This window comes from Mesoplodon densirostris, chromosome 2, assembly GCF_025265405.1.
Source record: "Mesoplodon densirostris isolate mMesDen1 chromosome 2, mMesDen1 primary haplotype, whole genome shotgun sequence".
NCBI lineage: Eukaryota > Metazoa > Chordata > Mammalia > Artiodactyla > Ziphiidae > Mesoplodon > Mesoplodon densirostris.
In genome coordinates, this window is record NC_082662.1 from 128,811,338 (window position 1) to 128,825,136 (window position 13,799).

The 13,799-nt window shown below is 33.5% G+C and overlaps 1 protein-coding gene across 1 annotated transcript in view; it reads left to right on the plus strand.

Moving 5' to 3' along the window:
* LOC132476099 (centrosomal protein of 170 kDa-like) overlaps window positions 1-13,799 on the plus strand; it is a 108,055-nt gene that overhangs the window by 72,471 nt on the left and 21,785 nt on the right. Inside the window, 1 exon segment of the mRNA XM_060077836.1 lies at window positions 4,834-5,068. Within this exon segment, the coding sequence (XP_059933819.1) occupies window positions 4,834-5,068 (235 nt within the window).

The following is a 13,799-nucleotide window of genomic DNA, read 5'->3' on the forward strand; positions in this document are numbered from 1 at the left end:
AGAAACAGCTATAAGATGCCATATATATTTTGTTTTCTGCTTCTTTGAATGCAGAACTTGATAAACATCTTTCTATGTCCAAAAAGTACCTTGAATTGCTTAATGAAATTTCCTAGGGCAAACTGAGGTGTGTGATCTTGGCCTTCTCCATACTTACTAGCAGTATATTAAATAATTAGAGTCATGGAATTTAATAGTTCGAAGGGTTATTCAGTTTAGGGAACTAAGACCAAGAGATGGAATAACCTGCCCTGGTCACATAGATATATATAGCAAGAACAGGTTGAGAATCCAAGGCTTTTAATTCCCAACCTATTGCTTTTTTGACCACAACCAGTCTAGCTCTGAGAAATTGTCTCTACTTATGTGCAAGCTTCCAGAGGAAGCTGTATTTTAACCTATGTTAAAAAAAAGCTTTTCAAAGAAATATATGTGATAAAAATAGAAGCATGGAAATATCGGATTTAGCAAAATTAGGAGTAAGGTTTCTTTTATGCTTCTTTAATTCTGATGTAGTTTGTTTTTAGGAGTTCAGTTTCCCCCCATACCACCAAAATTTCTTCAATGATCCTTCAGTATGAAGTTACATTAAAATATCCAGATTTATTTTTATACGATACATTTAAAACTTAGTACCCTGAATTATCAAAGTAAAGCAGTTGGTTTTCATTATGTTTTAAGTACACATTCTAAAAATTTTTTAAATCATGTTAACATCTTAGAATTTTTTTAGACCGTTTGCTTTCCCACTTTTATTCTAATCCTCAAAATTTATAGATGGTAGGAGTTAAAAGTTGGGCATGCATGGCTTGAGTTATTTTTTCTTAGTTCAAAGACCAATACAGAACACTGTCAGGGATTTTTTCCCTCAAATGGTCTTATTGCTACTTGCTTATAAATATACATGTAAAATGTGTTTGTGGCTTAATTTCCCACAAAAATATTCTGATACAAGTATGAAGATGCAACGTTTGTTTTCTGAAATGTATTTGTTACATCTGTAGATGTGGATGTGTTTTGATGTCAACAGAATTTTGGTTAACAGTAAAAGAAATCAAAACAGTCACAGATAAATGATCCTAATAACTCTTTTTCCCTTTTTAAATTATTTATACATCATAGATAGTATGTTTTCTTAGTGAATGTAGTAGTTTATTACTTCCACAAGAGGGAGTGTTGCATAATTTTATAACTAAAATAAGTCTTTTTAACTAATGTAGCTAAAATAATTTTCAGGTTAGCTACAAAATGAATTAAGCCCATCTTAAAACTTTTTCTCATTTTATTATATGTGCTGTCTAGCACTTCATCAACCCAAGAAGCTTCTTAGACATTGGCATTTCAGATACCTTCAATACAAATTTTCAATTTAAGGATTTATCTGAAATGCCTTATTAGTACAAATGTATGAAATAAGCCTCATGATATAAAATTACATTTAATTCTCTAAATGATTTTACCTAAGCATGATGAAATTCAAGAAAAAACTAAAAAAATTTTTCAGCACTGGTAAAAGAAATATCACAAAAACAGTCATTCTGTGAGAAGTCTAGGATGTCTTTTTTTTTAAATTAGTCTAACTTGAAATGTTTTTTTTTAAATATAAAATATTTATTTTTTGTAAAGCACTTGGAATGAATTTTGCACTCTGGGAGTCCGTAGTCCTGGCTTAAACTTTGATTTAAGCAATGCAAGACCTTTCTGGGCCTGATTTTTATCTATAAATTCAAGAATTTGGACTATCTAATGTCTGAGGTCATTTTTTTCTAAAATTCTATGAAATAAGGCACTGGGGAAAGTTAAAAACATTGTTTCTTGAAGTTTGCTCTGCAGTAGCTAGCAGATTATAGGGATTTTTCTTCAGATAAAATGTATTGATGTTACAGTTTGGAAGCAAAGATTAAGAATGCAAAGGTATTGAGAGAAGTTCTTCGACAAATAACAGGTCAGAGGTCCTGACTTTAAACTCCCTTTCCCAGTCCCTTTTCCACCAGTAGTCATCGTTTCACTTCTCAGTTCTACACGTTGCTGTTACACAAGCCAAGTTTTGTCCAGAGGTTAACTCGAGCTTTGCTTCATAGCACACCGTGTATGATAGGCTTTCCATTGGTAAAGATAACCTTTAATTGTTTGAAGACTTATTAATCATATTTTCCTTTTCTGCTATGTCCTACTTATTTTATCTCTCAGTTTCAGGAGAACAAACCTAAATATGTTACCTTTCAGGTTTTAAAATATGCTTTGTTCTTTTGGTTGCTTTTCTTTTTATTTTCCTTCATTCCTCCCTCCCTCCTTCCCTTCCTTCCTTCCATTATTTTTTAATTTTTTATATAATTTTAAAGGTTACTTTTCATTTACAGTTATTACAAAATATTGGCTATATTCCCCATGTTGTATAATAATACATCCTTGAGCCCATCTTATACCCAGTAGTTTGTGCCTCCCACCGGGCCCCCATATTGCCTCTCCCCCTTTACAAGTTATTATTAGAAGCTTCAGTATTCTTACTGGATTCTAGATAGACCTATAAAAATAGGTGGAAAGTTTATGAATTTCATTTGAAAAAGAAGTTTCTCTTTTATTCCTTTCTCCAAAATGTAATGATTCTCTGACCTCAAGACTTTAGACTGTTAAAATTAAATTCTAATGTGGCTCAACTTATATATTGTCACCTGACATTTAGCACTTAGTTCTCACTTTCTCATTCTGCTTTCATGCTCTCTGCCACTCATGAAATCTATCAGCCGTTGATGCCATTCTCTCTAAATTACCTCTACATTAACTACCTGAGTTCTATAATACCTGCTTATGTTTTCATATCTTCTGCAGTTTATTATAACTCTTTGTTATTGGTTTTGTCTTCTCTCCAATTTTCAGTTTTAGGTGTGGTTATATAGTTTCCACATCAAAAATCAGGAACTTTACTCTAACAAATGATGTTTTTTTATTTATGAATTTCCTTTTATAAATCATATTCTAGGATAGCAAAATAAAGAGCATTTAGCATTTAATGAAATGCCTTTATTAAAAAGTATAGATCTGTTTGCCATATATCTAATTGCCTTGCCATATTTCTATTTTTTTAAAAAAACTTCTTTGTTCTTGTTCCTTAACTTTTCCTAAAATTGTTTTCACGTCTCAGGGTCAGTTCAACTTAAGGAGTTTTCAAATGTCTAGAAATGAGTAAATTTCCACCATGAAAGTAATATTTATGTTAATGAATATAATGTTAAAATCAGAAATTATATTTATTACTCCCTTCAAAACACTCTATGATTAATTACCTGGAGTTCCATATATGTATTTACATACACTTTTACAGAAAGCCGTGAAGGTTCTGCCTATCTTCATTCTCTCAAATAGGAGTTTGAATCCAGACAAATGGGTAGGCTCTGATTTATGATGTAGTCCTGATTACAGATTTCTTTTTCTCTGTTCTTAAAGCAGTACTGGACGCAGTGTGTATCAATTTTGTTTGAGAGCCAACTCAGCCTTACAGAGCCCCAGGCAAAAATGTAGTTAGGGGAGGAAAAGAAAGGAAAGGCATAAAATTCTAGTGGAGTAGTATGAAGGAATTCTAGACTTCACAAACCTACACAGCCTAGAGTCAGTTTCTGTTTTAAAAGAGAGAGAGAGAGAGAGAGAGAGAGAGAGAGAAAGAAAACTCTTCTAATATTAATAGCAGTTGGAACTTATACCAGGAGCCAAGGTTTTATCACTTGAGCCACCAAAAACATCTCATGCTTTTTACTAGTTTTTTCTAATTTGAGAAAAGGAAATGGTCAGTATCTAGGAATTAATTCATTTATTCAAACATATTTATTAAACATTTGTTAGCCAGACACTCTCCTAAGTGCTAGGTACACGTTAGTGGCTTAAATAGGCATAATTCCTGCCCTTTTGAAGTTTACCATGAATTAGCCATTATCTCCCTGTTTTTTACCACTTTATGCTTCACACTTTATGTTTGATTCTTATATTAACGGTAGTAGTGATCTGTCTGCATTAATTTGTCTTCTGATTTTCAAATGTGTCAGCAAAACCATTTTTTAAATCTTTACTAACCTTAAATAAGAAAGTGATTGCCACTTTCTTTAATGTGACTGTTGTCAGTATCTTCTGTGCCATATATGTCAGTGGTTGTGAGAATAGCTTGTAGGTTTTATTGCCATTGTCTGCTTTCACCATATGCGTTCAGTGTCAAAGCAGCAGTTGTACTAAAGATGCTTTGTTGTGTTTTTACCGTGTAAAAAGATTTTTTCCAATCATAGCATAACAGGATGTTGAGTGACAGAGGTAATGTTTTTTTTTCCTGCCATAAGGCATAATTTCCACAGCAGGAATTATGCATATTTGTATGTTGGGAAAAGAGGGTTTTTACCATCTCCATGTTGAAAGTCCATGTGGCATGAGGAAATCTTTTCCTTTATTTTTATTTTTTGTTGTTGTTGTTGCTATCATTAAAAAAAATCCATATTGTCACTTAAATGAGAAATATTTGCAATTAAATAGTACCCGAGTTAAACATTTATGAATAGAGCTTGCTTAGTTGTTTGTCATTAGTGAATTTTTCATCTGAATGTTTATTCACCATGCTACAGAAAATGTGATCTTTCTATTGTTCTTAATTCCTCATTGTTTTTAATTCACCAAAGTATAGTGTTTCTATCTTTAAGGAGTAGTAGACTTATGGTTTTTGTGAGGTATGTGTACATCAGTTATTGAAAGTTGTGCTGTGTGTGCTCTCATGGTGTTTTTGAAATCATGATTTTTATTTTACCTCTTTTAAAAGATAACATAATAATTCTTTTTTTAATAATTAAACTAATTTAGTAAATTCAAGATGGAGGCGCTTTCCTACTGATTATGCTTCCACCTCAGAAGATGAATTTGGATCAAACCGTAATTCCCCTAAACATACCCGTCTACGTACTTCTCCAGCCCTGAAAACGACTCGATTGCAGAGCTCTGGGTCAGCAATGCCTACTAGTTCTTCATTCAAACACCGGATAAAAGAACAGGAAGACTACATCCGAGATTGGACTGCTCATCGAGAAGAAATAGCCAGGTTGGTTTTAATGGGTTATCTCTAAGAGTTGAAATTGTTTCAACTTGATAACAAGTTTAGCTTTTACTTGGTTTGTACTAATAGTCCAAGGAATGAAATCCACAGATAACTATGAACTTAGTTTTGTTGGTAGTATTACTATCTATCCTTTTTTTTTTCATATGGTATTTTTAATGTGAGTGCTACTTACATATTGTAGAATTAATTTATTTTGGTAAACCGTCCTTTCTTATTTCTAGTAGAGATACTGATGAATTAATATAATTTTTGAAAGGTAGTCAGTATCAGCTCTACATAATTGAGAATTGTGCAGCTAAATTTTTGATTACTTTCCTTTTACCTTCCAAAGAGATAATAGTGTACTTGTTAGAGATGTTGCTAATGTTCTCTGGGGAGAATTAGAGTTAGTCAGATTATTATTCACACTTTGGTGAGTTCACTAGATACAGTCAGTACAATCCTTTAATAATTAAATGAAAATATTATTTTGAATGTTAAATAAATGTATTTATAATAACCTTAAGGTTACATAATAAAAAGTAAAATTCATGCTGTGGATGTGATTTTTAATTGATAACATTGTAGTTGAACATTAAAGAGAGGCTCTACTCAAATGCTATAGTAGTTAAGGGTTTTTTAAGTTTGTAAGTATGCCACATGTTACCTAAACATTTTCACTGTGTACATGCTAAAATCATTTCTGCCTTTAGTTTAAGACCCTAATCTTCAAGTTTTATACTTGACAACATTTATTAAAGAATTTATTTATAATAATTCATAAATGCTTTTTAAAAAAACTTTTATGATGATTTTATGATGTTCATCTTTTGTTTTCTTTACTCTGTGGACTTCTGTGAATTGTTTTTTTCTGGCTCATTAGTTTAATGTTTAGGTTTTTTGGTTTTTTGGGTTTTTTGTCTTTAATGACTATTCACTTGTGATTGCTTTTAGTTCTTAAAGAACATGCCCTTCTAATCTCATTACGCTGCTTAAACATTGTTTTTTGGCCGTATAAATGACAATAATTATTGAAGCATTATAAACCAGTTCTGATTAGAGTACAGGCATATATGTGCTTTGGGACCCATGAATTATTATGGGCCCACAAAACTGTTAGTGAGAGAATCTTGACACTACATTTTTTCTTGTGGTCACAGCTGGCAACAGCAGGCCTTGCTCTTGTCTCATCATTTTCTCCTTCCCATGCAGAAGTCTCACCACGTGAGCTCAAGGGGTACCTGAGGGAACTAGAGTGTTCTGCTTTTTCTTAGGAGGCTTTGTGTCTCAAGATCTCTACCCCAAACTAGAACACTAAACACCTTCTTCTGGGCCAAACCCACTTCCCTGCCCCTAAACAGAAAAGAATTATGATACAAAGGGGAAAGTGAATAAAGAACTGTCTGTTATATTTTCACTTAGTTTTATTTTGTTAGTATGTGCATTTTATTACCCTTGTCTATGTATATTTTATTATCTATAGTAGTACTCTAAAGCTAGGCTGTTTAACCTCTAATGATTTCATGCCTTTTTCCTCCAGTTTCTTAGTAGCATTATGCTAATAAAACTTGCTATTGGGATTTAATTTTTCAAGGTATATTTTTCAGCCATACATCTCAAAGCAAGAGAAAGTTCTTTTTGTTTATTAAGAAATTTAAAAAGGCGGGGGGAGGATAGGAAGTATGCAAGGAAAGAAAGTTAATGTTGATACTTAATGTTCCCGTAAGACGCTGATAAGTTTGCTTAATATGAGGAAATTTATTTTCAAATAACTATGAATCACATACTAAATAGAATGGAGAAATACATAGCTTTATTTCTTTAAATTGGCTACCACTTTCACTTAAGAAAACTCACATGCTGGAGCAATTCCTTTTTTTTTTTTTTTGCGGTACGTGGGCCTCTCACTGTTGCGTTGCAGAGCACAGGCTCCGGACGCACAAGCCCAGCGGCCATGGCTCACGGGCCCAGTTGCTCCGCAGCATGTGGGATCCTCCCGGCCCGGGGCACGAACCTGTGTCCCCTGCATTGGCAGGCGGACTGTCAGCCACTGCGCCATCAGGGAAGCCCCTGGAGCAATACTTTTTTTTTTTTTTTTTCTTTTTGCGGTATGTGGGCCTCTCACTGTTGTGGCCTCTCCCGTTGCGGAGCACAGGCTCCGGATGCGCAGGCCCAGCGGCCATGGCTCACGGGCCCAGCCGCTCCGCGGCATATGGGATTCTCCCAGACCGGGGCACGAACCCATATCCCCTGCATCGGCAGGCGGACTCTTAACCACTTGCGCCACCAGGGAGGCCCTGGAGCAATACTTTTTAAAGAGTAATAGGTAAAGATACTTTTATTTGAAAAGCACAATAGTGATTTTAATTTATTACAAAATGTTTTCTGCTTTGTCATAGTCTATTTGTTTAGATATTAGAGCTATATTACTAAACCAGCACTTTGTAAGTCTGTACATAGTAATTATTTACCTTCGTTTAAACTTAAAGCACAAAAATTCCATCTGGAATATAAAGAATATAAGCAAAATATAATATATTTAGTCTTTCAATTTGAAGAGGAAACTTTTTTCCAGGTACCCCCAATACATGTGCTTTCAATAGCGCTTGTCCCAGTTTCTCCATTATAACACAGATACAGATTTGCTTCCCTTGGGAATTTCTTAGGTTATACCTTTATGAATTTTAGGGTAAACAAAGCTATAATGCCACCTTTGCAGATTATCAAATATAATACATTTAACCTAAAAATTATACTGGAAGATTATATCATTCTCATTTGAATCACAATGCACTTAAAGATATTTCAGTGTTTTAGATTCATTATTACACATTCCACTGTAACATTAAATTTTTTAGGAGAGAGTTCTAGTTAACAATATTTTATTTTAAGGTTTAACAACCAGTTCATTATAGATATGTTATAGGAGAGGATTAAATCATAAAGGCAATATAATATTTTATCCTAATGTTGATTGAAGGTATTATTTGCAAAGGTGAGATCCTCTTGCACCTTTACACCTCTGCAGTTTTGTTTTGAATCAAGTTTTTGTATGTATAAGTTCTTTATATATATTGTGTATATGCGTGTAATCCCCGTCCACTCAACAAAGAATTCCTAAGCAACTCCTATGAGCAGAATGTAGTGTTTAGCGTGAGTGAACTGTAAAGATGACTTAGACATGGATGTCCTCAAGTTCAGAGTCAGAGGAAAGAAGCAAAAGTGTTGTGTGCAGTTGATACAGTCAGAGTGACAGAAGAGGTTTTAAAAAATACGAAGTTTGTCCAAGTATAAGATGTAAAGGTGTATAGTTATTGGATGACCAAATTGAAGATAATACGGAGCCAGCTAAATAATAGGAGACTTTGAATGCCAGCTACAAAGTGTGCGTATTATTTTATGTATGTTGAAACTTTAAGATTTTTGAAAAGGAAGGTAACTTAAGATCTATATTAAAAGAAAGTAACTCTGAAGGGCATTTTGTAGAATTGTTTGAGAGAGAAGAGAGCCTAGAGATAAACTAGTAATCTATTCTAGAAGTTAATGTGCAAGATATTGAAGACCTGAGACAAGATAGTGTTAGTGAGGGTACAAGTGGAGATACGGACGTGTAACAGTTGACAGCGTTTGATGATTGCCAGCATGACTCCATGGTTGTTCAAATGGATATTGATAAGAATAAGGAAGACAAAAGACAAGAAGGAAGACAAGCTTCGTTTTGGACATACTGACTTTAAGGTACTTAAGGAACAGCCATGTGAAAGTGTATGGCTCTGCAACATAGGAAGCTGATGAGAGCTAGAATCATCGTTTTGGAAGTCAAAGACAAAATACTTGAAGCTGTGGTCATAGACGATATTGCCAGGAAATGGTGAGTGAACCTAGAATACTGTTGAACTCAGAGGTATAACCTAAATTACAAGGATGCAGTATGGCTGAATGATCAAAATCGTGGACTCTGGGATCAGGCCTTCTATATTGAAACCCAGCTCTACCCACAAGGTCTGTATGACCCTTGACAAGTTAAGTAACTGGGCTCTAGTGATCTCATGCATAAAATGGACATAACAGTAGTGCCAACTTGAGAGTTGACAGACTGATGCACGTACATGACCTAGTGCTTGACATATAGTAAGCTATCAATAAATGTTATATTTAAGTGGAGTGCAGAGAAAGTGTGGTGTGTGTGTATACTCAAATATGATTATATTTAGAACTTAATTGTGAGCTTTCTGTTTTCTTTATGACTCCAGATGTAATTGGAGTTTCAGAATCAATGCTATATTCTTATAATTTATAAAATATTCTATTAGGCTTACCCTATACAAATAGGAAACCTAAGAATCTCAACCAAGGTTTTGTTCACATTTTCAATCCAGACATTATTTTAAAATGTTCTTTTTTACCTGAGAATAATAACACTGATATGTAAGTGGTCTGTTGTTTTTTTTTTAAATATTGAAATGATTGTTAAATAAATGTATCACAGAGCATCCACCTAATGAGTCCTACTCCCTGATTTGATGGCCTCCAAAGTAAAGTCATCTGACACTTCATGTCAAGAGGGAAAAGGCTTTTATTATTACTAAGTCTTTTACATATAATACTTTTATTAGTGAAATTTAAATAAGAATACCTATCAAATACATTTTTAAAAATTTTTAAATAGAACTATGGTTTATATTTTTCAAGCCTAAATAATATTTTCAATTAAAATTACAAATGTATGGTAATCTTAATGATGAAAAACCAAATACTTGTAATTTTACTACATTACTAAAAGCTTTTTTTTATTTTTTATTTTTGGTAAGAGTCAGGTTAATTTAGTGGCCAGAATTAAGTGGTATGGGGTTCCTTATAATCTATAAAGTAATGTAATGAAACATCTATGCATAGCAATATATTTTAGTTAAAAAAGTCTTTTAATGGCAATACAGTTAAAGGATATACTATATTTGGGGGTATGTGTGGAAGTGAGCTTTAATAATACTAAAGTATTTTTTATTTTGGAGAAAACACCATAGAGATAAAACTTACATTATCAAGGAATAAAGTACATCTGTTCAGTCAGTTTTAAGCTTTATTGGTTCAAAATAGCTGAAGTCCAGGTCCAGCCTGTGTCTGTTTGTTCTGTTGGGCTAGGCCAGATCCAAATAGCAAGGGTAGAAACAAAACATCTGCCCAGAATAACTGTCAAATGACAGTTATTCTTCAGTTTCTGTATAGTTTCTCAGCATTTCCTAGATATTATGCCTTCATCATATTCTCTGACCTGAGGGTACCTTATACTACCTCTTTGCATGTACTTTGGCTATCTCAAATCTTGCTCATTGAATAAGGGCAGTATTTTCCTGTCAGGTGACTTCACATCATCTTCTTTTAACTTGCAGACTTTGTGTCTGGTGGAGATGGCATGGGGTGGTGTGGTGGTGGTTGTTTCTTTAATTTTTCTCATTTATTTAGGAACTGTTTATTGATGGCCAAGAGTGTGCTAAGACCTTCAAAGTTATCTTACCATTACCTCTTCATTACTTGCTCAGTTTATTTGAAGCATATTCATAAGTTTAGAGACTACACTTAAGTAAATATAACTTATCTGTGGTGCTAAGCTCGCATTTAAACTTAGTTTCATTGAAGAAAATGGGAGGTAACTTTTTAAAAATATATATAATTAAATCCCTACCTCTTTTGATGGCCAGAAATAGATTCTACATACTTTATTCCTCTATTTGGGCCAGCCATTAAATTGCTTTGGCTACCCAAAAGAGCTTCCAATTTCAATTCATTACTCTCCCAACCTAAGCCAGTCTTTTGTGGCTCAGATTACCTATTTCTCCCAGTTCTCCATGCTTTCATTAAATGCCCACAATAGATGTGGATTGCCATAATTCTTTCATTAAGGTTTTTTGTAATATTGCATCAAAATGCCATCAACATATAATAAATATAACTGAGAGTTTCCACCAAAAGAAGAATAAGGTCTTCCTTATCAGTAGGAAACTTGTGAACCTTTCCTGTAGTCTTTAGCTAGGTCAAGTATATGAGTTAATCTTCATGCCTCTTGAGAGCTAAGCTTCTTTGAGTCTTTATTATAAAGTCAGACTCAACATAAGATTTTCTGGAATGACCCTTAATGTCTCTCCTAAAACTAATTTTATATTTTAATCACTCCTGTCATTTAAAAAGTAGACTAAATTATTTCTTAAAAGCTAAGTAGGGCTTCCCTGGTGGAGCAGTGGTTGAGAGTCTGCCTGCCGATGCAGGGGACACGGGTTTGTGCCCCGATCTGGGAGGATCCCACATGCCGCGGAGCGGCTGGGCCCGTGAGCCATGGCCGCTGAGCCTGCGCGTCCGGAGCCTGTGCTCCGCAACGGGAGAGGCCACAACAGTGAGAGGCCCGCATACCGCCAAAAAAAAATCTAAGTCAAGTTACAGTTATAATCTCTTATCCAGTGTTAAAGTAACAAGAGGTTTGATTTGTTATCATTCGTTTCAATGTTAGGATTCTAAAGCTAGTATACTTCTTTAGTAGCTCATCACTTCCTTTTTTCCAGTAATATCAAAGGCAGTCTCATGCTCATGGTTTATATGTATATCCTTTGAAACTCTATTACATATAAAAACTTTTGAAACTTAATATGCTCTTAAAAAGATAAAGCAGATATTTTCCATTTCAGTTAATTTAAAACCTAAAAGACTGTTAATGTTGGCAATTTAAGTCAGTAAAGTCTGATAGTTTGTTTCTATCATGGTTATTAGGTCACACTTGCAAATATTGCATGTTTAATAGGACATACATTTCACAAGGACTCTCATTTTCAATATTTTAAACTTCCAGTATACCCAAAGTGTGTTATTAATATATTTTCCCCTGTTTTTAACCCTTCAGTGAGAAATAACCTTTAATTGATTTAAATAAGAAAAGGGACATTACTGAGATAGTTCACCTGAGAAAATCATAAACTTCATAAAGTATGTCCTCATTACCCCACCTTTTTACAAATACTGCATATTCATTTCTACAAAAGTTTTGAAATTGGATTATTGGTTCTGACACTAAGGTAGACAAAATTAGCATAGATGTTATAGAACTTAACCCTGAAACTATATTTCCTTCCTTAAGGACTGTTAGCCTATCCATATTTTGTAATAAAATAAAATTAAATGTGAAAATTATCCATTTTTCTAAATAGAAGGCTTGAGTTTTTATTGGTATTGCAAAGGAAGCAGACGGAAGCAAAACTCCAGATAAAAGGTCTGTTCATTTTAGAATTTCCTCCTTCAGCAGATTTATAGAGGTGGAGATTGAGAATAAGAACAGGGGTTATAAACTTGGAGATCAAAGAAAGAACACAGGATACAAGAGATATAAAGAACTACATTATTGTAAAATATTCTAATAAATGTAATCTAGAAGTATTAGAGAATTAATTTGTAAACCTAGATTGAACCACCATATGAATAGATCCATACTCTCTGTTGAGTCATAAAACTGTTATTTCTGAAGATATTCATAACTTTGGCTTTTTTTTCTTGATAATTTTATATGTCTTTTAGAATGCCTAATACTGGTTTTAGTAGGTGCTAAGATTTTTAAGCAATGCAGATCTAAATTAAGTTAATGGTCTATATTATTCAGTCAGTTTTAAGATAGGAATTGCCATGCAAAGAAACAGCTGGTATATATGCAACATACTTGTAAATTAAAAGAAAGCTTTTTGGATGCCTACTAACTGAACAGTATATGTGGTATATACATTAAGAGTTCATTGTAGTACAGTTTTTACTGTATAACATGTTGACATTGCTGTTGTTTGTGTTTTTTCTAATTAATTCATTACTGCTTTCTACAAATATCAGAAGCTTCATCATACAAATGTCTGCATAAAAAACTTCAAAAATAAAATAGATGGTTAGATAAGTAAAAGTTGTCTATTTCTTATCTCATTAAACTGGGTTATTCTGTTTCTCATCCTAGTTCATTTATTTTAGGAAATTACAAGAGTGGAATATTTTATCTAAGGAAACAGTTTACACCCATTCTCAAAAGAATTATATCAACAGTTAACAAGTTTTTAAAAATTAGATGTGGAATGGTAATATGAGATACAGTGTGACATATAGAAAGATCTGGTTACACCACTTACTGTTTGTGACCTTAACCAAAAAATAGTTTCATAACCTCTCCTGAGGCTGATTTTCCTCATCTACAAAACAAGCTGATTAATACCTCTCTTACATGGTGGTTGTAAGAATTAGAGTTGGTGAATATAAAGCTTCTTTATAATGGTTTTGATTATAATATAATGGTAAGTATTGGTTTTGATTATTTGAGAATATAATTCTAAGCTTCTGAAGCCAAGGACCCTGTCTGCTTATTCACCATTGCAGCCCTTAGGGCCTACCACAGTGGCCAGATCAGTAAATATTTATTGGTAGATAAAAAGGAATTGACCACAGATTGCTTCTGTTGGGCCATAAGCTTCAACATAGCTTTTCTTTTTAAATCTGTAGTTAAGTTTTTATGCAATTACTGCATTCCTTGAAAGTCTTTCAAGCTCACATTTTGCATAAGTTAAAAAACTGTTACTTTGTGCTTTGGATTTTAGAGTTGGGAATCTTAAAACAGGTACTTTACAAATATTGTCATTCCAAAACCTTCCCTGTGGAAGTAGCCAAATAGAGATCATGTGCAGTGGATGCATAACTTAGTTCAGTTATCACCAATAACAAT